Source organism: Carassius auratus, unplaced genomic scaffold (genome assembly GCF_003368295.1).
Source record: "Carassius auratus strain Wakin unplaced genomic scaffold, ASM336829v1 scaf_tig00034336, whole genome shotgun sequence".
Taxonomy (NCBI): Eukaryota; Metazoa; Chordata; class Actinopteri; order Cypriniformes; family Cyprinidae; genus Carassius; species Carassius auratus.
The window spans coordinates 38510-65358 of NW_020526141.1; the positions used below are offsets into that span (position 1 = coordinate 38510).

General features: G+C 37.6%; 1 protein-coding gene across 1 annotated transcript in view; it reads right to left on the bottom strand.

Annotated features, from left to right (window-relative positions):
• LOC113081415 (protein sidekick-1-like) overlaps nucleotides 1–26849 on the bottom strand; it is a gene marked incomplete at its 5' end in the record, with an annotated part of 60516 nt that overhangs the window by 18245 nt on the left and 15422 nt on the right. The window contains 13 exons of the mRNA XM_026253518.1: nucleotides 74–206; nucleotides 878–948; nucleotides 2085–2188; nucleotides 3826–4027; nucleotides 4930–5124; nucleotides 9390–9488; nucleotides 15079–15268; nucleotides 16066–16181; nucleotides 18282–18519; nucleotides 21082–21232; nucleotides 23057–23166; nucleotides 25842–25963; nucleotides 26639–26830. Of these exons, the coding sequence (XP_026109303.1) occupies nucleotides 74–206; nucleotides 878–948; nucleotides 2085–2188; nucleotides 3826–4027; nucleotides 4930–5124; nucleotides 9390–9488; nucleotides 15079–15268; nucleotides 16066–16181; nucleotides 18282–18519; nucleotides 21082–21232; nucleotides 23057–23166; nucleotides 25842–25963; nucleotides 26639–26830 (1923 nt within the window). The remainder of the gene's footprint in view (nucleotides 1–73; nucleotides 207–877; nucleotides 949–2084; nucleotides 2189–3825; nucleotides 4028–4929; nucleotides 5125–9389; nucleotides 9489–15078; nucleotides 15269–16065; nucleotides 16182–18281; nucleotides 18520–21081; nucleotides 21233–23056; nucleotides 23167–25841; nucleotides 25964–26638; nucleotides 26831–26849) is intronic.

The window sequence follows — 26849 nt, forward strand, 5'->3', positions numbered from 1 at the left end:
GCACTCAAGCTATAAATCAGACCTGCGTGCAGATGTTTCTGGTTTAAGGGGAGAGCCACCTCCCGCTAGTTACCTGTCAGTTCGGTGTGCAGCAAGGAGCTGTTGATGGACCGCTTTGACTCTTGCGTTGCGCTGTCATACTGAAGCTCGCGGTAGTAGAGCCGATAGCCCACCAGAACTCCATTCACACTCTCCTCCTTGGGCGCCTGCAAAGGCACAGATTAAATTAAAGCTCATTTTCTGCTAGCTGTTCTCGTGGTCCTTATTAAAGCACACTCTGATAAAAAGTCGCCCGGCTGTAACTGACAGACAGCGTTGACTGATCTCCCATCGCGCATCCGTCAAACGGATAAGATAAATAAAAGATGAGGATTTCATTTCTGAGTCATTCAGTCAGTGGGTAATTAACAACGCTCAGAGCAGAGTGTAATCAACTCGGCCTACGGTTCTGCTGATAAAACAGACAGCAGTGAGAAAATTCGGGACTCATAGGTCAGTGAAAAAAGGTTTCAGCTACTAATTAATTTCCCTTCAGACCGCAGGATTGCTGTCGCGTGTGGGTATTAATTATCCTGGGCTTGGCCAAGCCCTTTGTGAGCTCTGTAAATGTGCGGGTATCAATACCACATGTCATTAATTTATGCAAACCTGCACGAGGAATACTAAGTGATGCAAGGCAGGCTGCTCAAAGTGAGGAGAGGCTACCTATTGACAAAACTCAGATCATTAAACAGAACAGGGCTGTAATTTCACTGGTGATGGCCTGCAAAATGTTGTTACTCTTCTCAGGCTGGAGCCAGTTTGTTATCTGGCCATCAGATATACATAAATGAGGGTCAGGAGTTCACTCGACCTGGAGTGGGCCGGTATAGCGTACCTGCCACTTCACAAGCACAGACGTTGTCGTGGAGGGTCTCACGGCTTGAATTGTGGGCGCTTCATCGGGAACTGCAGATATACAGAAAATAAAATTTGATAAGTTTGCGTAAAATACAATGAGAAATTCCATTGCAGAAGAGTTTTTAGTTAAGGAAATACTGTTATTTTTATGTTGGTACAAACCTGTATGACTGTATTGTACTGTACTGTATAAGGCCGTTCTTTTAATATATATAAGGACTGGTGGTGCCAAGCTCAAAAATAACAAAAAGTGACATAAAAGTACCATAAAAGTGGTTAATTTCACCAATTGTAGGATTTCTTTCTGTGAGAAACAGACAAAAAAGGCTTTTTTACACAGCACATCTATCTATCTATCTATCTATCTATCTATCTATCTATCTATATATCTATATCTATATCTATATCTATATATATATATATATATATATATATATATATATATATATATATATATATATATATATATATTTGGCCAATCAACGATACTGATACTGTAAATATGCAAATAAGAACATTAACCCAGGGTTTAGGAACATGTCAGCATATAAATATCCAGAAATTACTGTTACTGTTAACCTCATTATTATGAGGTAAATAATGAGCTGTGTGAAATGTGAAGCAAGATAATCCAGGATTCTGTTTACCTGGGTTTAGAATGACCCAGAGTTAACTATTGCAAGTGTGAAAAGCCCTAATGTCATTATTTTCCAGTAGCAAGTTTTGAGGCATTTGACCAGGGATTTACAAACTTTTTCAAACATGTTTGATGGTAAGGGTTAAAGACATTTACATATTTTCATTATTTGTAGATTCTATCTTTTTTTCTAAGGTAAATTTTTAAATGTATAAGAACTGAAGATAAACATAAAATGTTAACTGCAAGAATAAAATAATTCTTAGCAGTTCTGACTATTAGAAAGAATAAACTGTACTAATGTAACTTTGTATATATACATTCATACATATAAAACTTTCCCACAGACCTAGCACTCTCTTGTGGCCCAGAGAAATAAGTCACACAGGTTTAGAATAACATAAGGGTGAGTAAATAATGACACAATTAAATCAGTTCCAAGACAAGTAAATGGTGTAGATAAGACAGTAGCTCCTCTACGACTTTTATTTGAATCAATATCGCATCAACCAAAGCCAGTAGATACAACACACTGATTATTACTCACCATCTTGTAAAGTGGTAATTGCATCTGTCTCTTGGCTGTACTTGCTGTCTCCGACGTCATTAGTCGCCATCATTCTGAGCTTGTATGAAGTGAAGGGTTTCAGCCTGAGGGATTGCACAGCTCGTGAACTCTCTCATATTGGACAAAGCCCTTTCCCATCACAAATGATGTGGCTCAGCAGTGCATGTATGAACTAGTATCTATAAATGTCATGGACACAATCCATTGAAGCCTAAGGGCACACGCTGGCAATTACAGAGTTTTATCTTAAAGCACTTGGGGCAGAGAGGTGAGGACAGAAATAAGACACGAAACACTTCATATCGGACAGCTCACATAAAGACATGAGTGCAGCATATGGTACTTCATAAAACCAGAAATATGATGTGAACAACTGAGATGATGGTAAACTGTGCGGTCCAATAGGGCTGCAAAATTAATTGGAAAAATAATTGCGATTCCAGCATAAAATAAGTATTTTTAATAAGGTTTAATTATATTATTTAAATGATAAAATACATTTATATTATTATTTGAATAATATATTTATATTTTAAATGTATATTATTATTATTATTATATATTCTACATAAATAATCACAAGTAAATTTCAGTCAACAGTTACGATTTTTGACATAACTTCACAACCATACTGCCAGTTAATGTAAATTAAAATATAATTAATTAAATATAATATAATTAAATATATATTAATACTATTATTATTTGAGTTATATAATTATTTATACATAATCACATTAGAATATTAAAGGATCAACAATAATCAACAATTACTTTTATTATAATTGTAAATAACTCAAGAAAGTATAATAAAAATGTATTAACATTATTTCAATTATATAACATTAATAAGTTCAATTATTATAATAATATAAATCATTATACTAATATACTTCATAAATAATTACATCAGCCCTTCTGCTTAGCCTTCTTCAGTCATTTTGTGTTGAAAAACACAGGCACAAAACTGTCTGGGATTGAGACTAAAGGGAATATGTGGAAAATGTTTTTTCTTTAATTTCTAATTTGTTCATTTCCCATTTACCCAAAACACACTCACAAGCCAATTGGGCTCATTAACGAACTAAACATGTCGTTTAGGTCTCATAACCGATCTCTGTCGATTGAGATGAGTTGCACAGCGCTTTCCAAAACGAGGGGGCTTTCTGCTATTCGTATTGCTTGGTTAAAGGGAATATTTTTCCCATGATGCCCAACTCCTAAAAGCCTCCAGTTGGTAAAGACACAAGTCAGACCTGAATAATCCATTTAGCGACAATCTGGCTGTTTAAAAAAGCACTCAAAAGCTGATGGCTGAGAGAGTTTTCAACTGAGAAAGGGGACTCATTATAATCAAGATGAGATGGCCCTCTGAACGCGTATAAAATACTATTTGACTGCCCATATAATCATAGCTGCGGATCTGACATAACTCACATGCAAAAAAGCTGGAACGCCTGTAGTCCAAAGTACTGACTGTTTCTCGCTCTCTCAAATTGGATCGAGTATCATAAATTGCTGCAGAGAAAAAAGGCTCCAGCACATTTAATAACACTCCCTCCATACTGCCCTTATTGTACGGCCCTCATGAGCCTTTGAAGCAGTGGAGAGGGAAATCAACTCTGTGAGGGTACTGGAGGCCAGACTCTTGGTAAAGCCCCCGGTGCTGCTGTTTGGGAGATTTTGGGGGAGGGGTTTGAGAAATGGCAAAGGAGCTCACCTGTTTACTTCCCAGGAGGTAGAATTGTGGCTTATAGTGGAGGAATGGGTGTGCCAGTCTCCGTTGGGTAGCTCTTGTGTCTGCAGGGTGAAGTAACGGACGGGAGAGGAGCCGTCCCCTCCGGGCACCCAGTTGAGATGTAGTTGGCGCGATTGCACATGTTCCTGGGGCACACGCAGCTGCCGTGGAGGCTGCGGCAGCTCTGATGGATGAGAGATAGATGTGAAGTGTGAGTTCAGGGGTCAGGCTGGTCTTGCTGACTGTTCTTAATCATGGGACAGGACTCTCCTACTCATGTGTGCATCAGTCAGCGGGTCTGGCCCTGGCCTCTCCACCCCCCACCACCCATGTGACACACAACTGCATAACCTCATCGATTTTAATGGGAGAAATCAATACGGAGAGGCATAATTGTTTATTTAAAGGTGCACCATATCGACTGCCATTAAAGATGCAGATCATGTGCAATGAAAGCTATCGAAAGCCATGACTGCAATGGCCTTGTCCGTGCAGCGTTTAAAAGCACCGATCGAGCGGCTTCAGGAGGTCAAAGGATGATATGTAATCACTCCCATCTTTAACCTAAACTATCTGTCTGTCTTGAAATTGATCTGCTTAATACCAGTGTAGCAGTTGGGTTCGCATATCATGACTCTTTAGCGGTCTACGGCAAAGAATGATTGGTTCATTTGTGAGCATTTCCATTTAAATACATGCTTAAAATCAACAGAAAACAAACACAATCCATTTTACTTCCGTAATGTGACTTGGTTTCTGAATAAAATACCATCCATTTTTATCCATTGTGAATTGTTTGGACCATGGAAAGTAGCTGTTTCAGAATGCAGCCAGACTTGAATGGGAGTTCTCAGTCTACTGTGGATAACTACTTTCCTCCCTTTGTCATCCATTTCTGAAGTCAATTTTACTTTTCAAAGCAATTTAGTGTATCCCAATAGTAATGCTTCTGTTACAAATCTATTGTTTGCTATTACTGACAAACTTTTATTATGGTTCAATACATAAGTTGTTGATTGGATGAGTGCAGAGCTGAATGTGAATGTTGCAGTCAATTGTTAGAAATTGTGAATGTGTTTGCATCACCTCTGATCTCAGTAGTTATAACCACAGCTTGTGCAGGTGTTCCCCAGCCCTGCTCCGTCTTGGCAGAGATGCGAAAGATGTAGGCCGACTCCGGGGTCAGGCTAGAGGCGGTGAACTGACGGGAATCAGGGCCCACCTCTACTGTGATGAATTGGTTGGGATCCCCAGAATCCAGACGGTAAGCTACCTGGTATCCTATAAAACAGTCATTAGATCATCTGAGGTGAGTCTTGATCCTCCGTCCTTCTCATGTCTATGAGACTTTACTCTAAAAACTTCAAACTTAAGCTGACATCAAAAGTCTGAATAACATTTCCACAAGCTCTGAGAGTCATTTTCAGTACGTTTTCAAGTACAAAAGGACAGGAGGAAAATGTCTCCTCAAAAAGCCATTTGTAGTTGGGAAACCATCTTTAGAAAAACAACAGCAGGTTTATAAGATGGACGGCTTTCAAAAAGGCTTTCATTGCACTGGAAAATATCAGCATCCACTTTAAATTCGGCTCTGGTTAATATCTGCATCCATTGCTTCCCTTTACTGCAAAAAGACTCTATTCAAATACGTCTTTCATCGAGGAAGTCCTCTGTCTTGCCTTCACTCTTTATATCAAATTTAATCCAAATGTCAAATTAAATTCGAAGAGAAAAGGAGCACAAACAAACCTGCATAAAATAAAATTTGTTTGTGTTTTTACACAGCACCATAGATACAGCATCGACACCAAACAAGAATTAGGTTATTTTAACTCGTTTATACTGGATTTTATTGAACATTATCATTAATTACCATTTATTAAAATGATTCACCTAAATTAAATTATATTAAAACAGTTTCATCAATAGCTGCCACTCAAAATGAAGCAGAAAAGTACAAAATCAGTATTTTATAATTGTATTTAGTTTGATATTGGTTAGAACATTTGATGGGACAAAAACAGAAGGTCCATATCTTTCATTACAAGGTTGAAAACAACACTGACAGACATCATTTTGCTTTCTTTTCTTAAATAGGGACCAAATGTGGTAAGCAAAAATATTATTTAATTATTTGAATAATTTCCTATCCCTAATATATACAGAGTTTTTGCTTTAAAGGTTTAGCAAAACAAACGATTTTTGTATATTAAAATATACAAAGTTAAAATATATATACTGGGAATCACTGTTTAACATTATTCATATTATAAATTGTAACTAAAACAAATCAAATAGTATAGTGTTGAAATTATATCTAGATTAATAGATATAATAGATTAATAGATGTTACCAATCATTTACAAATATATTAAGAGCTATATAAATGCCTCATTCATTAATTCATTAAAATACTACAAATTAAAACTGAAACTAAAACTAAAAATTAAAAACAAAAAAACAAATCAAATAAATGTATGCGTTTTTAAGCTAAATTACAGAATGTTTTAGGCCCATTAAAATGCATGTATTCCTAACTTAGAGATTGAACAGGCATGTTTTGACACAGAAGTGCTGTGTTAGGTCTGCTGAATGTCCATCTGCATCATGTCCCAGGGAATGACCCGTGTTGCAAACCTCAAGCGAAACAAATGATAACATTATCGGGAAGCATGTTGAAAATGGAATGTGTGGGCAGAGCTTGGCCGTGGGAGAGACGGGACATTATTCAACTGTCTATTTATCTTTCGGGAGGCTTACACTGCATTCTGGCCACCTTTGTCCCAATGTCCACTTAAGCCATGAGTGGCAGTTGAATATCACATACATTCATCCCCAAACACACACACAGTTACTTAGATGTCAGTGTCTATATTTCTAGAGATACAGAGAGTACCATGGGCAGAGAACAGCCCTTTTGCTCAGCGTTTGCGTGGCTCCTGACCCGTGTATTGTTTATTAGGGCTTTGCTTTTGGGGAGGGGTTTCCACTGTGAGGGCATCAGCCCATGTGATTGGCTAGGTCACCACCTCACAAACTCCAGCAGCTCTATTTTCCTCATTCATTGCTCAGTGATTACCAGTCCTGCAGCGGCCAGCAAAAACACTCACAAGGGCAGTGCCTCGGCAGAAAGGGCAGGAAAGCCCTGCGCTCTGCCACTGAATCTCAGCAAGCTGTGTTCTCATCTACACTGGCTTTTAATGCATTTCCTTTCTTCAGGTGCCTCTTTTTATTATGGATATTATAAAAATCATTTGTACAATTAAAATGCTCTGTATTTAAAAAAAAACAAAAAAAAAGTACACAGAAAATAATAAGAGTTATATATATATATATATATATATATATATATTCAATGCATATCCTTTCTTTAAGATGCCTCCTTTTTATTATGGATATTATGAAAGCCATTTGTATAATACATTTATTTTTGCAACAAATCAGACAGAAAATAATGTAAAACTATTTGCAAAGGGTTCATTCAGTTATTTTATATATATAAAAAGAATATATATTTTACTTTTTCTTTTTTTTTTTGGTAATGAAACAATAATCGCACAAACACACACACACACACACACACAGAACAGTCACTGAATCTCAGTAAGCTCATTCCGATCAACATCTGCTTTCAGTGCATTGCCTATCTACTAGCTGCTGCAAATTAGAGGCATGCCCCGGAAATCTCGTTCCTCTCTTTCAAAGAGCTCTCTATGTGACTTCAATCTACATATACAGCATCTCTTGATCTGCTGAAGTATGACATGGAAACAGAGTGCAAAATAACACAGTGCGGGCAGTATGTTTGACTGGGAGTGCTGCGGTGTTGATGTAATTAACCAGGATCCGCTGGCAGGGGCTACGTCTGCCTTTACATCTATTTAGCTTATGTTCACAACACACGTCTGAGCTGTTCCGGTTTGATTTAGCATGGCATTTTCTGTGCAGTTCCTTTGTCAACCCTTTTTTTTTGTGTATGAGTGGGAGAGCTGGAGTCAGATTAAGTAAAACTATTTGATCTGCTGCAAAATCCAAAGCAAACTCCCATTCACAGCCACAGACTTTAACAGTCAGGCTTGCTAGAGCTTCTGGGAACACACAACACATTTTTCAGCAGCTTTGAAAATGGCATTACATTTAGGGTTTGCTGTAAATAAAAGTCTCTGCTGGAAAATCCAGCTTAAGCTGGTAGCTGTCTTTTTTGTTGTTGTTGTTGTTGAAACATGGTAGCTGGTTTCTCAGTGATCTAAACTTGTATTAGCTAGTGCAAGATGGTGGACAAAATGAGGGAAGAATTTTAGAGAGACTTCCATACTTCACTTAAATATACTGCGCTGACAAGAGATGTGATAACCAAAGAGGAGTGAATATGTCTCAAATTTTGGGCTGTTTTTCACACAAAGCAAGCATATGAACTGCAAACAAATCATTGCTTTTATTGTCCTTTCGCAGCTCGACAGTTGCAATCGCCATCCTCTCATGTCCCTGTGTTTAACGGACAGAGACACATGATTGTGAGTAAATGAAAGGAGTTTTAGTTTAGGAGAACTAATTCTTTCATACTGCTACTGCTACAAAGCAGCCTCCAGAGTCCCAATTTTTCCATCATCAAAATGCTTCAACTGGCATTACTGTATTCATAATTAATGCTTGGTGAATAGGATTCTATCAACAAAAGTCTATCAGTGTGTTTGGATCTCATCTTTGCATCGCTGAGATTGCGTGTATTCTTCTCTGGTGTGATTTGCACAGGCAGCATGATTTGGCAGGCGGCTATTCTGAGCTTCATTCACTTGAGGTGTTTGTCAGACTAATCTCATTAAAACGCAGGGATTTTCTCCTCTCCGGTTCCTTCTTCCCGTATGAGGAATTAGTCTCAGGTGCACAGTGACATGGCTTCATTCACAAAGCGGAGGAAAGAAACAGGCTCTGCTCTGAGCCAGATACTGCCAGTCTAATGCATTTCACGCTCTCATGTAGGCCAGATCAAGTACTGAGAAAACAGTTTTTAAAGGGGTCATGATGCGATTTAAGAATTTCCCTTTCTCTTTGGAGATGTAAAGGATATGTAAAGTTACAAAGACTAAAGTCTCAAATTCAAAAATATATTCTTTATAAAAGTTAAGAGTCAACCATGTGTAATTTATTCCTGTGATGTAAAGCTGAATTTTTTGCATCATTACTCCAGTCTTCAGTGTCACATGATCCTTCAGAAATCATTTTAATATGCTCATTTGCTGCTCAAGAAACATTTCTTATTATTATCAATATTGAAAACAGTTGTGCTGCTTAATATTTTTTGGAAACTGTGATACATGTATTTGGAATTATTTAATTAATAGAAAAATCAAGAGAACAACATTCATTTAAAATATCTGCAATTAATTTGTACATTTTTTTCTTTTCTTAAAAAAATATACATAATAATATAACAGTAGTGTAATAATATGATAAGAATATGTTGGGAAAAAGGGAAAATCTCAATTTGTTCTACATTTAATTTCCTCAATGTATGATAGAAGGAATTTACCTATTATTTATCTTACCCATAATTATGCCATTGGGGTCCACAGGAGGCTGCCAGACCACCCTCACTTCTGTCAGACGCACCTCCGGGAACACAAGTCTCATCGGTGGTCCGGGAACTATTGAAGGGGAAAAGGAGAGGCCAAAGATGAGATTTTATCATTACATGACTCTTGCAGTAATTACACCTATACACCTTACAGAACTCATAAAGCTTTCTTTTGAATTATGGCCAAACATCAAGCTCAAATCAGATTTAACAGAGGTTATTTAGCTTTTTAAAGCAGCAGCAGCCCCCCGAGACAGCCTCTGAAATGGTATTTACGTCAGGATAAGGTCATTATTAAAAAAGAAGAAGAAAAACAAAAAGGTTTGTAAAGGACAACACCAACAAAAATGTAACATTCATAATAACACAAAAACATGAGATGAGGAGAAAAAGAGACAGTTATGATAGCACTCAAACTATGGCACTAATGAACATATTCCAGACTAAATCTCGTCAGTGGATGAAGTCAGCTGTAAGAGTGAGCACTCATGTTCCATACACCTCTGCACAGAAATACTGTACACGGATCTGCTTTATCATAAAAATAAAGTGGTTCTCACCATGATTCTACAGTTTGTTTCAACAGTACAGTAGCTGCTAGGACATTGTGAGTGTTTGCCATGGATTTGCTGTAGCCTAGTTTAGACTGTAAGCCAAAATCCGTTTTTGTGCAAATCCAGGTTTATATGGATATAACACGCACATGAGGAGTCTTTTAACCACTTCTAATGTGCGACTCATGAATTGAGTGCTTTTACTCTGTGTGAATCTGCATTCGGATAGTCTGAACGCCAATTAACTACATGAAATGCGATTTTTGCAAATGTGGTTTGAAATCCTATTCATATTAGTGTCAACTAATGTGGCACACTCTGCTAAGGCACTGGCTCTGAACCTCTGAGGTCATGGTGTCGAATCCAGTGTGGTTGATGTGGTCAATGGTTAGAGACTTGGACTAGTTACCAGAAGGTCGCTGGTTCTAGTCTCGGTGCTGGGAAGAATTGTAGGTGGGAGGGAGTGAATGAACAGCGCTCTCTTCCACCCTCAATACCCATGGCTGAAGTGCCCTTGAGCAAGGCACTGAACCCCCAGTTGCTCCCCGTGCTCTGGATCCATAGCTGCCCTATGCTCCGGATGTGTGTTCACTTCTCACTGCTGTGTGTGTGCACTTGGATGGGTTAAATGCAGAGCACCAAATCTGAGTATGGGTTACCATACTTGGCAATGTCATCACTTTCATATCTAATTTCTGGAAATATGTTTCAGTCTGACTGCTCAGATCAGACTTTGTGTATCTTTTTCACATTCTCACGCCACATAAAAAGTGAACACGTTGTTGTTGTAGAAAACATGGTGGACGTCCTCACAGAAACAAGGTTGTGTTGATGTCAATAGCAAGTCAAGTAGAAGATGACAATAATCTGCTAGTCTACCCACCTCTTTGGAGTTTTGAGACCGGTGGAGACAGCAGCACAAAATAAAGCAGTGCATGCAGCTTCCTACGGTTCTGGCGCTGGCTCGAAAGACGTTATACTGTTATCCCTTATTATAATCCATCACGACGGCAACATGTCATCATGTTGTAAGACAACATCTGGATTGCAAACTGTTTTGCTCTAATTGTTTTTAGCATAGACATACGAACACAACTTCATTGCCATGGAAACCAATGCAGATATTGAGTAAGACAGTAGTCATTTAGATCGGATTCCAATCAGATATTATCAAAAATCAGTTGTTAGCACATTACTACAGAATGTGGTTGCTAGGGTGTTGTGAATGTTTGCCAGAGTGTTGCTATGTGGTTAAATTACTCTACAAGCCATGCGATTTGAAGTATAATTCACATGCATGAGTTACATGCCAAAGTCTACTTCGTGTGTGTTTGGTTTGTTAATTCAAATCTGCTCTAGCTAACAGTACTAATGATTAGCTGTCGGCCAGAAAACTGCAAAATCTGGTTGTTTTTTCCCTTTGACTTTGTCGTCTTGTCCTTGACCAGAGTATTTAGATCCATGCTGGTCCATGAGTGCTGCCACATGGCACACCTACTCACTCTACCCCTCCTAAAACAGGCCATCGCTGAGACACATGCTTCCCTAGATGACCAGAGATCTATCATTGTATGCTAAGACTGGAGCTAAACATTGCCAAGGGGCGATCTGCTGCTTACAAGAGGAGACCAACGATGACTGGAGGATGTAATGACTGTTGTGCCCTACTCTGAAGGACACAGTGTGCCACCGGTGCTAAAAGAGGGCTCTGCTAAAGGCTTTGATTAAGGATGATGTTTCCTTTCCCTGCTGATGTGTCTCACCTCTAAACATACACACTTTCCCCTCTCTCCAAGGCATCTTTGACAGGCCTATACATCCACTAACAGGACACCTGTGGAGCGACAGATAACATGGAGGGAATCCAATAACAGTGGTGGGCCGGTGCTGTGTCTGAGGTACACACAAACACATGAGCAGGAAACGACACTGCTGCTTTGTTGTACGAGAATCACCGTGGTGTACAAATGTGGAACAAACACAATCATCGTTGTGCCGTCTCTCGACCGCTTCCTTAATTCTCTCTGGATTCCCCCAGTCGATGCGGTCTGTTAGGCGGATTCTATGTTTCATTTCCTGGACATTAAAGAACTTATATATCTAACACATCTGACAGCAATTTGATTTGTATTGCTTTTTGCAGTTATTTTTTGTGGGTCCGTAGGGACACATGTCCACAAGAAGAAGCTCTTACAGTAAAAGTGGGCTTTTCCCAAGATGGCTCTTTTCCAATGGATTGCTAAGATTCATCATCCTGCTATCAGCCCTCCTCGTGCCACGAGGTTTATATGGAGATAACACGCACATGAGGAGTCTTTTAACTTCTTCTAATGTGCGACTCATGACCCGAGTGCTTTTACTCGGTGTGAATCTACAATTAGAAAATCAGTTTATTAATTACTTTAAGTGAGTCACTAATAAACGCACTTTCCTGCCAATCTTTTCAGAGATGTGCAAACTCTAACGACTTTAAGGCATACCAATCTAATCATAGCTCGATTTAAAAAACCTCCAATTTGCTGCCTGCTTTGCTGATAAAAAATTCTGATTAAATCCAATTACAGGATGTTTAAGTTTGCAGACAAAAGCCAGGACAATCACTCACGTCCGGCCGAAACAAGATGGACATCCTGTGGCATCTCCAACCCCCTGAGTACGATAGCCAGGGCCTGGATAAAATGCTGCTGTACCATCAGTCCTTAATGAGGTCTGTTCTGGAGGGGAATTTAAAAGGCAAACACACAGATAATTGCTGCCAAGGTCGAGTGAGCACAGACGGGGGGACATGCTGCCCGGGCCCTGTGCTTCCATCATAAAAGTGCGGCAGTGAAATGGCCCGAGCTCTCTGCGTCTGTCAAGGGGGAGCTCCATTTACAGCAACGTTTAAAAGAGACCTGTTATCTCTTATTCAGAGAGCAGCACATAGCTGACCGCCGGTGTGCAGACTCCATTAATGTGACTCTGTAGTTGGCTGGATTAAGGGCTGACCCCTGTATTTCACATAGTGGGCTTCTTTTAAATGCCTCTTACAAGCTGGGGGAAAAAGCTTCTATTGCTATCCCCTATGATGTCCTCTCTCGTCATAAGATTCTTGGTTTGTGAGGCAAGCAAAACTGAAGTGTTTTTTGAAAACTCAATGTGCATGAAGTGTGTGTGATTCAGTAACAAAGTTGTTTTAGCTTATGATATTTAAATTAAAGGGGTCATATGTGCACCAAGGTTATTATAGTTTTGCATTTTCCATTAGTTTTTATTTCTATCAGATGCATGTGCACAAAAATAAGATACAGTGGTCCCTCTCAATATTCACATTAGTAATTGGCTGATATGGGTTTTTTAAAATAGATGATTTGTAGACTATTACATTTCATTTGCCTTAGTCTTGCATGTGTGGTACAATCTAGTTCAATAATATATTTTATTCCCCCATTTCCGTTGAGATATCTAGATCACAAAAAATAATTTCTAAGTAAAGAACTGATGGCAGGTGGTTTATATTTAATATTAAGTTTCCAAGTATAACATAACTGAATTAATTAAATCAGCTTTGAACAAGAGATAAATTACAATTCAGCACTTCATATGTGCACGCTATATAGCTTTATCTGACAAATCTCATGGTACACTGCGTATATCAGTTGTTTCTCCAGAACAACCTTGAGGGTGGCCTTATTTGTGCCCTTTCCCAAAAACATATTTCTGCTGTAGTCTGTCCCTTATGGCCTTGCACCTTGTCATATAAGAGTGCATTAGTTTCCACTGTTATCTCAATGTAATCCTGACCGGAGAGAATCACTGTTGTAATGGAGAACAAACTATCATACCTCTCTTCAGAAAGCTTTCATTCCTCAAATTCAGCCAGCCCTTCAAAGTCATTTTGAGGCTGATGAACATTGCCCAAATCTTCCCAGCAACATTGCTCAAAAAGTTGCCCCGTGTATCATCAGTTTAAGTTTCAGTCTATGAAGTAAACATTTGGAAGCCGTTCAAACAAAGTTTGTATATGTGAGTTTGTGAGTATGTATTGTTTACTGTATCAGTTTACCTGACTAATAGCAAATCTAATCTTAAAAAAGATGGTGAGTGAATTAACTAAAGCCTGGCTCACACTACAGGAGTCTTCTTACATGGAAATCAGGGCCGCCTCGATCATATCAAACATGTTTTCATTTTTCAAATCTTGTAGTGTGTACATGTTTAAGAATCAAAGAAATACAATCTGCGAAGATTCTCTTTATGTGTGTGCTGCAACCAGATTTTGTAATGGGTTAGGATTTAAAAACTCTTGTTGTCTGAGACCGGCTTTAAGTGAATGCAAAGGCACAGAATGTACACCAAAAACAAATGAAGCTTCGAAAGCTATTGAAGACCTTCAGAAAAGTGTCTGAAAGAGCTTAATACAAAATGCCATTTCATCTTTTTTTTATTCTTTAAAATCCAAGGCCACATCAGTCTGTGCAATCTTGTGCACAGGGCAAATACCCATTACCCATGACAGCTCATATCATTACACTGCTTGGTCAAGGAGGGTGCACATAAAACAGAGTTTCACTGAGAAATGAACATTTGGTCATTATTCATCCTCATGGGTTTAAACATGTATGACTTTCTTTCCTGGAACAAAAAATTAAATACTGTACTTGGAAAATTCTTTAGGTGGTTTTTTTTTAAACAATGAAAGTTAAAGTGATGTTTTAGTGACACATATTACACACACACACACACACACACACACACACACACAGAAAACAAAGTACAAAGTAGTACTAGCACACAAGTCTCACTTTACTCGATCACAGGATTTCTCACAGCTCAGTAGCAAAAAGATTATTAGCGAATAATGATATATATATTTACGGTAGGAAATGTACAAAATATCTTCATGGAGCATGATTTTTACTTTTTACTATTTTTTTTTGGTTATGGCTACAAATATAAGATTTAAACTGGTATTGTGGTCCAGGGTCACATTTTATGTTATACAAGAAAAACAAACAAACAACATACTGTTTTGGAATAACATGAAAGTCGGTAAATAATGACTTTTAAACTCCCTGCGTGGTCATGCAATTGATTCTCAGTGGTGAAATATGAAAAGCTGCTCACCATCATCCTTGGTCATCTCCAGGACTGGGGGGCTGCTGAGCTGCCCATCTCCGATTCGTGTGAAAGCCAAAACTTGGATTTGGTACTGGACATATTTACGCAGGTTCCTCAGTAAGACAGACTGCGTCAGATTGCCTTTAACCACGTTGACCTGTGCCTCTGAACCTGAGTCTTTCTCTTTGTACATAACCTGAAAGAATAAGCATATTAAGTATGATTATAGCTCACATCACTGTGTGATTTTGTGATTGTGACCGACATTGCATTAAATGGAAACACAGAAGGATAGCTGTTAGTAAAGCTGAATGACATGAGGTTTGTTCCTCTGAGGCCACTGTTCAGCAGCCTGTTTTTCTCTATAAAGCCTCCTGCCTTATTCATGGTTGACTTTAAACCAGAGAAGCATCTCTGAACACATGGGTTCACATCAAGATCTAGATGCATGGGTCAGACTTTCAGTGAATTCCTTATTAAACTATTCCATTACTTAAAATGAAAAATACTGTAACAAACATTAAACATTAATATTTGAATTGTTTCTAAATTTAATTAAAGGAAAGGCAAAATGACAATGGCACAAAAATGTTTTAAATAAAATGTGAACTGTAATATATATATATTTTTTATGGTTTCATTTTAGAAATGTATAGTACAGCTGCAAAGGCAAGTTGTTATAAGAAATTTTGGGTTTCATTGAAGAATAAAAACAATGCCTCCTTTCCTCAAGAGGGAAAAACATCAAATCTTTCATGTAATTTCATCATACACAACACAGTTTAAGGGGTTGATCTTACATAAAAAAAAAAAACGTTCATTCACTTCTGAGACGCTTATTATACTGAGCCAAGGGCTCCTTCAGCAGACATTGTTTCAGAGTACCTTAGCGCACTACTTGACATCAGTTTAAGGTCATTTTCATTTGTGTGAAATCACAAAGAATGTAACAGACAAAACAACGAGGCAGAATCTATTCTCACGAGTACCCACCTTGTATCCCAGGATGTTGCCGTTCTGCTCGTGCTCAGGAACTGGGCCCCAGGTTACCAGGATGCGACTGGAGCTCATGGCCTCCACCGTCACGTTTTCCGGAGCCCCCGACGGCACTACGCAAACAGAGAAGAAAAATCACACTCCTTATCGCACAATGCCTTAACACACGGCCTCGAATACTTAGTAAACTCACGAGGATCAGTCACCTCTCCAATGTCATAAGGGAAAAAAAGAAACAAACAGCATTTGCATGTGAGCAGTAAACAAGAGTATGATTGTGAGGAGACATTGAACAGACCACTATAAGATAGCAAATCTTTAACGCTAGGCATCATATCATACACCCGGCACAATGCGACGCAAGGTGCAGCTCAAGTGTGTTTTTGCTAGCTTCAGTCTGGTCGCATTTTCCCGTCCAGCATCAAGTCGTTTAATTTGCAAATGCATTTGCGCCCATTTGTGCGCCCATGGGCATGCTGGTCTAAAAAAGAGGTGTGTTCTGGCACAATGCTATTTTAAGGAGCTGAAAACAGACTGCACCATAGACCAACTCAAACCTGGTCTAAAGTCTAAAGTTAATGATGCAATATACTTTTGTTATTGAAAGAGCGCGTTTGTAGAACATGCGCCTCTTGGCAGTTCCACAGTGCGCATTGACTTTGCTTATTACACACAGGTATGCACATCACACAAACATGCCAAATATTAAAAACAAAGGGATTACAGTTTAAAAGAATATTATTGTTTAGGCTACATATATATAAAAATGTAAGGATAGATAGTCATTGCGTGTTTTAGAAATAGGCTACCTATTTGCAATTCAGCCTATTACTACTTATAATGATGAATGAAATTGGCTTATTAATTGAACAATCGTGCCAATACACACATATATATTAACTGACTCATCGTGCGGAGCTTTGGTGTATTCCTGCTTGTCCTGTAGATGATCTGCTGGTGAGATAACCTGATCATCCAAAACCGTGGAAGACTTGTGAATTGTGTAGCTAAAACTTGTTTTTTTTAACAGTCATTGGTGGTGCTTGCTCATACTGAGGGTAATGGACTTAAAGAAACTTCTCAAATATTGTGACTTCTTGAAAGGAGGTTGACTCTTATTTAAAGTGATCAGACTTACAAAATTTCACCTTGTGGAAATATAATTAAATGGGAAGAAAAAAATAAACTCTTAGATTTACTAGTTCATTAACGTTCAAAAGTCTGGGGTCATTGAGATTTTTAAAATGTTTTTTTTTTTTTTATTATTATCTTATGCTCACCAAGGCTGAATTTATTTGATCAAAAATATTTTGTAATGCTATTGCTATTTAAAATAGAGATTTTATGTGATGCAAAGATGAATTGTCAGCATTACTCCAGTTTTCAATGTCACATGATCCTCTGGAAATCATTTTAATATACTGAATTGCTGCTCAAGAAACTTCTCTTATGATCATCAATGTTGAAAACAGCTGTTTAATATTCTTGAGGAAACTGATATACATTTATTTTACATGATTCCTTGAAAGTTCAAAATAACTGCGTCTATTTGAAATAGAAATGTTTTAGGACATCATAAATGTCCTAACTGTCACTATTGATCAATATAATACCATCTTATGGAATAAAATGATTAATTTATCTGGCCCACTTTAGAACTGGGCTAGCAATCGTTCAGAACATCTTAACAACTGTACAGCAATGCCCAGCAAGCAAACCACAAAACCCTGGAATTGTGGTGCTATCTTGTGCATGTGTAAACATCAATATCATTGTTTACAAGAAATGTAAACATATTTAGAATTCAGTCTGATATCAGCAGTCACATAGAAATGACACACTTCACTTTGAAAACATCATGTTTTTGAAGCCATTTGGGGCCATAAATCTTTCTTGAGTGTATCTTGCAGGGAGCAACGGTAAAGATAAGTAGCGACATCAGGCAGCCAATCACCTCGCTTCTTATCTGCAGTGTAGGCATGCATTCAGAGCAGCTCTCGAGTCAGAGAGCATGAGTGTGCTGTGAGGAGCTGTTATAGTGATCACATAAAGGAAATACAATTTCAATTTGTGAACCACCTGTTTACATTTGAGAACATGATTGTCCTGTAAATGCAAATTTCAAGATGCTGTCTCTGCACCACAGTGGCAGACATGTCTCTGTGTCCCATTGGGCTCACCAACCCGTGTTAGAACTGACTGGGTGTCCTCACCTGACTCGCGTGTGCGTCCCTTCACAGGCTCACTCCAGGGTCCGGAGCCTATGGAATTAAAAGCCTGGATCTGCAGCTGGTATTCGGTCCACTCCTCCAGCCCCTCCAGGGTGATCTCCCTCTCCAGCCTGTCATTCACAGAGCGTGTGCTGGCTTCGCCCCGCAGGTCCGCTCGCAACACTCTGACCCTGTAGCCCACGCTCTCCGGGTTCCCATTGTACTCGGTCTCTGGTAGTGGCTGCGATGAAACATCACTCTCGTAATAAGTCACCAGAATTACTGACAGAGATGCTGCTTGACAAAGAGTGTTTTCATTTCATCAGCGGTAATGAAGATGAGGAAAAACTATTTTAATGAACACATACAGCATATGCTTAATGACAAGGAAAAAACAGCACTGCAAGAAATGAACTAACACAATGAACTAACAATGTCTTCTACAGAAGAAAAATCTAGAAAGAATTTATTTAAATAATTCAACAGTGAACTGTTTATATAAAGATTAATCATCTGTACTTATAAAGTTAATGATACACTTTTTTTTCTCACATGGTGAAGCAAATCAAGTTTGCACAACATGTATTTTGGTAATTGCAACAAATCTATTTATATATTCCTACATATTTAAATTAATAAATGTTTATGGTGTTATGGTCATTTTATGTTACATTCTGCCATTCAAAAGTTTGAGTTCAGTAATATTTTTTTCTTCTTTTTGTAAGTTATTAATAATTGTATTAAATGAGAACTCATTCATTTAACTTTTCATTTAACATTTAATCTTCAGTTTAAATATTATTTTCCTTGACTAAAATGATATACCCTTCAGGGTATAAAATAAAGACTAAAAATAAAGAATATGACAAAATATAGACTAAATTTAAAGAACTTTTTTCATTAGACAAAAAAAAAAAAAAAAAAAAAAAAAAAAAAACTGTAAAAACAGTGTGGCCTCCATAACAAAACAGCGTCCTGATCATTGCAAGCAAGCTGAGCTCAGCCTAGCCCAATTAAATATACATGCTCCAATAAATCTCATATTTATATTTAATATGCATATTTAATAATGCTATATCATTTAAGTGCCCCCAAAAAGTCAACTGAATGATTTTGATTGGGTGCCAAAAGATAAGTGAGATGTCATGAACTGGCAAAACATCAACTCTCGTGTGCTTTTAATGTGACAGGTAAAGAGCTTCAATTTGGGAAACTCAATTTAGGCACTAGCTCTCACATGTCAGCAGTCTTTAAATGAGCTGAAAATCGATAGATGCCTAAAACACCCTGCTTTCAACATCCTACCCTGCATTCATGTGTGATACAAGATAATGACAGTCTGTCAGAACACTAGGACTGAAAGATACAATGTAATAGCTTCCTTGAATTCCTTCTGTGAAAGAAACAAAAAAATAAAGGAAGACCCTGAATTTTTGAATAAGCTAGTTTAGCTCATATTTCTCAGAGATAATATGAATCTGCTGAATTATACCTATTAAACTTTGAAGTATCTTATATCTTAACAGCAACCATTTGATTGATAAAAGTCACAGAGATAGTTATGAAATACTTCAAGAGTTGATGAGTATGGTTAAGTTGGCATGAAAATATATCTTTTCTAACTGATCCGACTTATGGATTACATAAACCAGACACTAAAAGCCCATAGACTTTCATTGAGGGGATGAAAACTTTTATACAATAAGACTTCTGGTGTATTTAAGCTGTCTATTGCTATAGCAAACCTTAACAACTCCATGCTGAAAAAAAAGCTAAATCCAGCCTAAGCTGATTGGCTGTTCTCTCAACCTGGTTTTAAAGTGGTTTTGGCTGCTAATTTAGCAGGTCAGGCTGGTCTTTGGGTTTAGCTGCTTTTTTTAAAAATGAAATAAACTGGTTTTAGCTGGATTAGTGTAGAAATATGTTGACAATATGCTAGTCACTTGCTAATCCTGCTAGCAACATTATAGCGACATGCTAGTCACTTGCTAATCATGTTAACAACATGCTAGTAACTTGGTAATCATGCTAGCAACATGCTAGAAACATGCTAACGAAATGCTAGTCACTTGCTAATAATGGTAACAACATGCTAGTAACTTGGTAATTATGTTAACATCATGGTCGAAACAAGCTAGTAACTTGCTAATCATGCTAGTCACTTGTTAATTATGTTAACAACATAATACATCCTAGCCATTTGTTAATCATGCTAGCTAATGTGCTAACAAAATGTTAGTAACTTTGCTAATCATGCTAATGACATGCTAGTCACTTATTAATCATGCTAGCAGCATGCTAGAAACATGTTAATGACATGCTAGTAACTTGTTAATCATACTAATGACGTACTAGTTACAACATGCAATTTATTTGCCAATAATGCCAGCAACATACTAGCGACATGCTAACCATGCTGGAAACATGCTAACAACATGCTAGTAACTTGCTAATTATGCTAGCAATATGCTAGTTTACTATCTATCTATCTATCTATCTATCTATCTATCTGATTGAATTTAATCTATCTATGAATTGAATTGAAAACTGTATTGCCTTCAAAACTTTAAAACTACTTCAAATTAGTTAAAACTGAAAACCCTCAAACTTTAAGGTTTTAAAACTACAAACTTGTTGGCTAGGCTTTTTCAAGCCAACTTAAAGCTTCTCTACAAACTTTACTCATCTAGTTTTACTCTACAGCCCTCTGAAGCAAACTGAGGTTAAGTTGTTTCCTCAAGGACACAATGATGATACTAGATTTTTAACCCCAGCCTAGATTTTTAACCCCAATGCCACTTACCACCCATCGTAGCCAGAGGCTGGTCTCACTGGCCGTGCGCACCGTCACGCTGCTAGGCGCCATGTCTGGAGGAGCCTGCAGGGTCTGAATTACACGGGACGGCATGCTCACCGGACTCGGGCCCACAATATTCACCTGACACATTCGGAACCTGTAACCACCAAGTTAAACAGTTACTTCGTTAAAACTTAACACTGGTAAGACTTCCCAAAGGGAAAGTAGATGGCAGTAGAGTTTAAGAGGAACCCTGTGTGGGGCATGTGCTCACTGCAGTTCACTTTATAATTGCACCAATTACCATGAAATCAAAGTTTATCAGTGAGCAGAACAAATGGAGAGGCTGCAGCAACATCCATAAGACCTGACATAAATTGCGGAGTAGAGAAAAACACAGAGGCAAGCAATTCATCATGAAGCTCAAAGATGATTCAAGCTGTCTGAAACAAACGGATGAAGTCAGACATTAAACCTGTTTAGATAACAGCAATATCTTTATATTCACTGAATGAAATAATGCGATTACTGGCAAGCCATAAATAAGACAATATCAAAATGAAACAGTTTACATGTGACAAATGCATTGTACTGTACAAAGATAATTATTATTAATTTTACAAAATATAATTTTAATATGGTAAAAAGTAGATCTGTAGCGCATTCTGGCATACAGCATTTATAATATAGGGATGAATATAAAATAAGTGTTGTCAATAGATTAAAAGATTTAATTAAATAAATTACGTTTTTCAAATAGAGCAAAATCTATCTATCTATCTATCTATCTATCTATCTATCTATCTATCTATCTATCTATCTATCTATCTATCTATCTATCTATCTATCTATCTATCTATCTATCTATCTATCTATCTATCGATATATAAAGAAGTATAGTAGTACAGTAGAAGTATATTTTCTTTTTCGATTACAAGTATATTTAATATGATTGGATGAATAGAAATCTCACATCTTGGCTTAAGAGAATGTCCCTATTGAAAATGGGCAAACACAAATCCGAAGCGATTCACACACATGATGATTTGCAAATGTAGATGCAATAATCTATTTGTACATGCAGAAACTTTCAGAAATGTGCAAACAAACTTGGATATTTATGAACTGTGCTTTGCATTTGTGAATCTTGTGCATTTGGTAATCATAGTTTGTGAATATGAATTAGTTTATGGTGAACTGATGTTTTCAAATATAGAAACTTTTCTGACGAATGTGAACTTGCATATGCGTTTATGAATCACATTTTGCAAATATACAAAACAGTTTATAAATATGAATAAGTCTCTAGTTTCTATTATTTCTTTTGGCAGAAACAGTTGGCATCCATGCTTGTTACTTACATCCACAAGATGCCATATGCTATATTGTAGCTATGGTTATCACAATGTGAACCATCGCAAGTTCTGGAGTGATTTTTCACCGTGTTGTATTCTGTACACACACAGAGCGATCATTCAGATGCGACTGTCACTTGCAGAACTTGCAGTGTGTAGTGATTTCTGAAGTGGTATCTGTGTGTAAATAGCTTTAATGCACAGAGTATGTCTCAGCAATTCTGTGCAAGTTCAACTGTCTTTTTTTTTTCAGCGTAAGACAAAGACGTCAAGATCAGAAAGAACAAGAAAGAAGAAAGGAATGAATTGACGGAATCCTCAGGGAGAGAAGCAGAAAATAACAAGATCAGAAGCATAAATACAAAAGCGAAAACATTGCCATATAGTGTGCCGACTTGAACTGTGAACCGCTCGTTTTGTTTACGCAGGCACAGAATTATAATCTGATTAAGATGAATACATGTCTTCAGTAATGCAACTGTAACTGGAGTAATCTACATGTCTTAATTTGATTAGGCTCACTTAAAAAGTGTATTCATTCAGATGAAAGTAAATGAAAATGTTGCTCACATGGCAATTTCTGTGTGAATGCATTCAATGTGTGTTTGTAGGGAAACAGCGCTGACCTGTAGTGTGTGAACGGTGTGAGATTGGGCACCTCCAGCACCTGAGCTTCAGGGTCATTCTCTTTCACGTACAAAACCTTCCACTCTTCCTCTTCACCGATACTGCCCACCTGAAGAAAGAGAGCCCTGCTGTTACAATAGTGCCAACAAATGACCCGATATATTAAAACAAAGGCATTTTGTATTATTAAAATCTCTAAAACTGACCCATTCATACAAGTGTAAAGGTTGAAAGATAATGTACTTACTTACAATATGTATTAAATATGTTTTTAAAAACTGTATTTACTGTGAAAAGCAAACACATCTTTTAAATAAATTGAAAAACTTACTCTTTACATTTATTGTCTTATAATAAGAAAATAACAACATAAAAGACAGTTATTTTAGTATTATATCTACTATTATTTAGATATTATTATTATTTTAAAGATAACATGTTATCTTAAAATAATTGGCTTTTGTACTGTCATTGTAATAAACCCAAAACAAATGATTAGAACAATCTCTGGAAGATGTTCACTTTGTATAATTATTTTTCTACCCACTAATAGAGTGATGTCAGGGAAATAAATCTGAAGAGTAAGATTTTCAGTTCATTTCAAACGGGGTTGTTTTTCACAATAAATATTTTCCAATAAACCATTTAACAAATTACTGCATTAAACATATGTGATAAATATTTTAAGTTTGTACACTTGATTTTGACAGCCCTATACATAGATTAAAAAGAATCCAGCTGATTAAAACTGCAAATCAGTATTCACTCATTTATCACTAGGACACAAAAAAACATGTTTTTAAGTTCTAGGGCTGCTACAAAATCTTTAAAATTTGTTAAAGACTTAGTCGATAAATGAGATTTACGTCCTAAAAATGTCACAAAATAAAAGCGATTAGTCATTTTATGTATCAGTCAGATGGGTGATCTTTCATCAGAATAAGCAGTGGATTTTATGGCAGTAGTCTGGCTATAAGAGACTACCTGGACATTAAACTGCTGTTAGGCATTTTCAAACATCCGAAAAGAGTCCTTTTTCAGCCCTGTTTTGAGAACGATATCGCTCAGCATTTGTCCAAAGCAGCAAAGTAAATGAAATCAGGAGAAGAAAAGTCCCCACTCTGTATTTTATTATACCCGGTATGTCACAGGACAAAGCCTCCTAGAGTGTTTTGTAGGGAACGGGCCTTCAGCAGGAAAGCAGAGCGGAGAGAGGTTAAAGCTTTTCAATTGAGTCCAGGACAGTGCCAGCCACTGCCCCATTTCAAACACAGTGTGCGAGCCAAGTCTAAACCAATCAAAGCTCATGGCACTCAGGAAGATTTACTATGACCAGTGGAGTGTACTGTATGCGGTAAGCATTTATGCCAACGTGATAGATGTTGGACGTGTGGCACCTTATGCTGGAGACTGCCGTTGTATTTGATAGCCGGTGCGTTTCCAGGGGCTCTCTCTCTCTCTCTCGGTGACAGATTTCTGCAGCGGCAGATAGCCCGGCCTCAATCAACTCTGGGATTCAAGTGCCGCCACATGAAAAGCAGATGCTTCCTTTCGCAAGCTCCGGGCTGGCGCCGTCAAGTTCAGAGAGTTGACGTCGATTACAAATTAGGAGACGTGATTCAATCTGTCATCACTTTTGCAAAAAGTCGCAGGCGATGCGGAAAGGGTGAGGATGTACTCTCAACACATTTCTGAGCCGTGGAGGGCGATCACAACTGGAACTTGCTGTTATTCAGGTTGAAATGGAAGTGCTGAGTGGAAGTGAATCGAGTGTGTGTGATAAGTCTCCATGCTGGCTGGTTTTAAAGCCCTGTGACAACAGCTGGATGCAGGTTTGAGTGTTTAAACTTCTAAATGAACACGGTGTAACATTAAGCATATATTAAACTGATGAGCAGATTGACTGAATCAATGTGAGATTATGAGTTAACATTTTTTATTAAAGTTAACATGCATTCTTTATTTATTGTAAGACACAAAACAAACACCAAAACCATTGTTTGATGTAAATAGACCAAAAAATATAAAAGAAGCACAACATTTTTATGCTTCACAGTCCCATCTTAAATCCTAAAGAACCCGACTAGTCTGATTCTTTATTTATGTATTATTTATTTTTAGTTAGACACAATACAAAAGTCAAAAATCTAGTTTGGTGACCTACTATACAAATAAAAATAGCACTTTTTTTTTGCTCCACTGTCCCACTTTGAATCATCAAGTACTGGTTTTATTTTATTTTATTTTAGTTTACATTTGTTTTGTTTCTTAACATTAACATTAGTATACAACAGCCAAAAACCAAAAAAAAAAAAATATATATATATTTTATTTGTTTTGTTTTGTTTTGTTTTGTGAGACAAGAGCCAAAAATCTTGTTGATCACAAATCAGAATAAAAAAAGAACTTGGCTAGTTTTAATTTATTCATTAATTTTTTTCTTGTGAGACCGTGCAACAGTCAAAAATGTTGTTCACTGTCCACTGTCAAATAAAAATAGATCAGGTGGTTTTTGCTTCAACTTAAATCCTCAAGAACTCAACTGATTTATCCATCAAGCTGTCAAAAAAGCTGAAATGCACATTCCTAGGATTAGGAGACAAAGCCTGCACAAATCATCAGAAGTGCTTTGCTCAACACTGCAGGGACGTTTCATTATCATGTAAAATGTTTTTGTTTGCTGGTGAAGACTCATCAGGGAGCACTGTGCGGATTTACAGCTTCAGGCCAGAGTGATGGTAGGCGGATAATGATCGGATAAAGAAGAACTGAAATATGACTCACCTGGCCCTCAACGATCCACTTGGAGATGGTTGTCTTCCCATCATCCCCTGCACGGAACTTCAGCGTAGCAGATCGTGAACTGATCTTGGAAATAACCAAATTTGACGGAGGCCCGGGAAGTTCTGCCGCGAATCCGAAATGAACCAAAAGTTAAAAGTCACACTTATTATACAACAGCCACTCGTCCCAACAATCAATAACCACAAAACATCCACGAAGATGCCTTCTAAAGTAAATAACACTCAACATTTCGAAGTCATGGCTGGAATATTTTTAATAACACTGTGTAGATCCATGTCACACGAGGGACTGACTCAAAAAAAAAAAAGTGATTCTTTTGAAGTCCAGAGATAAAAAGTCTCCTTTGGTTCGAGGAAACCTTTGATGAAATTAAACTGGAATTAAATCAAATAACAAACGATAGTCGCACATCTGCCTGAAATCCCCACTGAGATGTGTAGATGTCTGTTTCCCTAATGTCTCGCAATATGCAATTTATCAGCAGGCATTATGGTTTCGGCTTGGCATTCGGCCAGTTCAGCATTCGCCTGCTTTCAGCGAGAGAAAGCCTGATTTAAATCCGCTGCAAATGAATAATTCTCCTTCAGTGCCACATTTGATTTATGGCAGCACATGGGCAACAACTTTGCGGTTCCCGAGCAAAAAAGACCAACTTAAAAGATCAACATTCTTATATTGCTAGTTTACAATATTCATGCAGAAATAAGGAAAACTACTGTAGCTCCAGTAATGCAGGTTTTATTTTTAATTGTCTATGTTCAAAAGCTACGACAGACCTGGTGGCACTCCAGATGAAATGGTGGAGGAAGTTACAGTTCCTACGCCCGCCTCCGTCATAGCTGCCACTTCTAGCGTGTACGTAGTGAGGGACGTCAGGCCGGTGACTTTATAGTCTAATGTGGTGTTGGTCAAAGTACTCGCCACTCGTGATTGGTTCTTCCCCTGAACTTCCCAGGACACCAGGTAACCTGCAAAGCACCAACACAT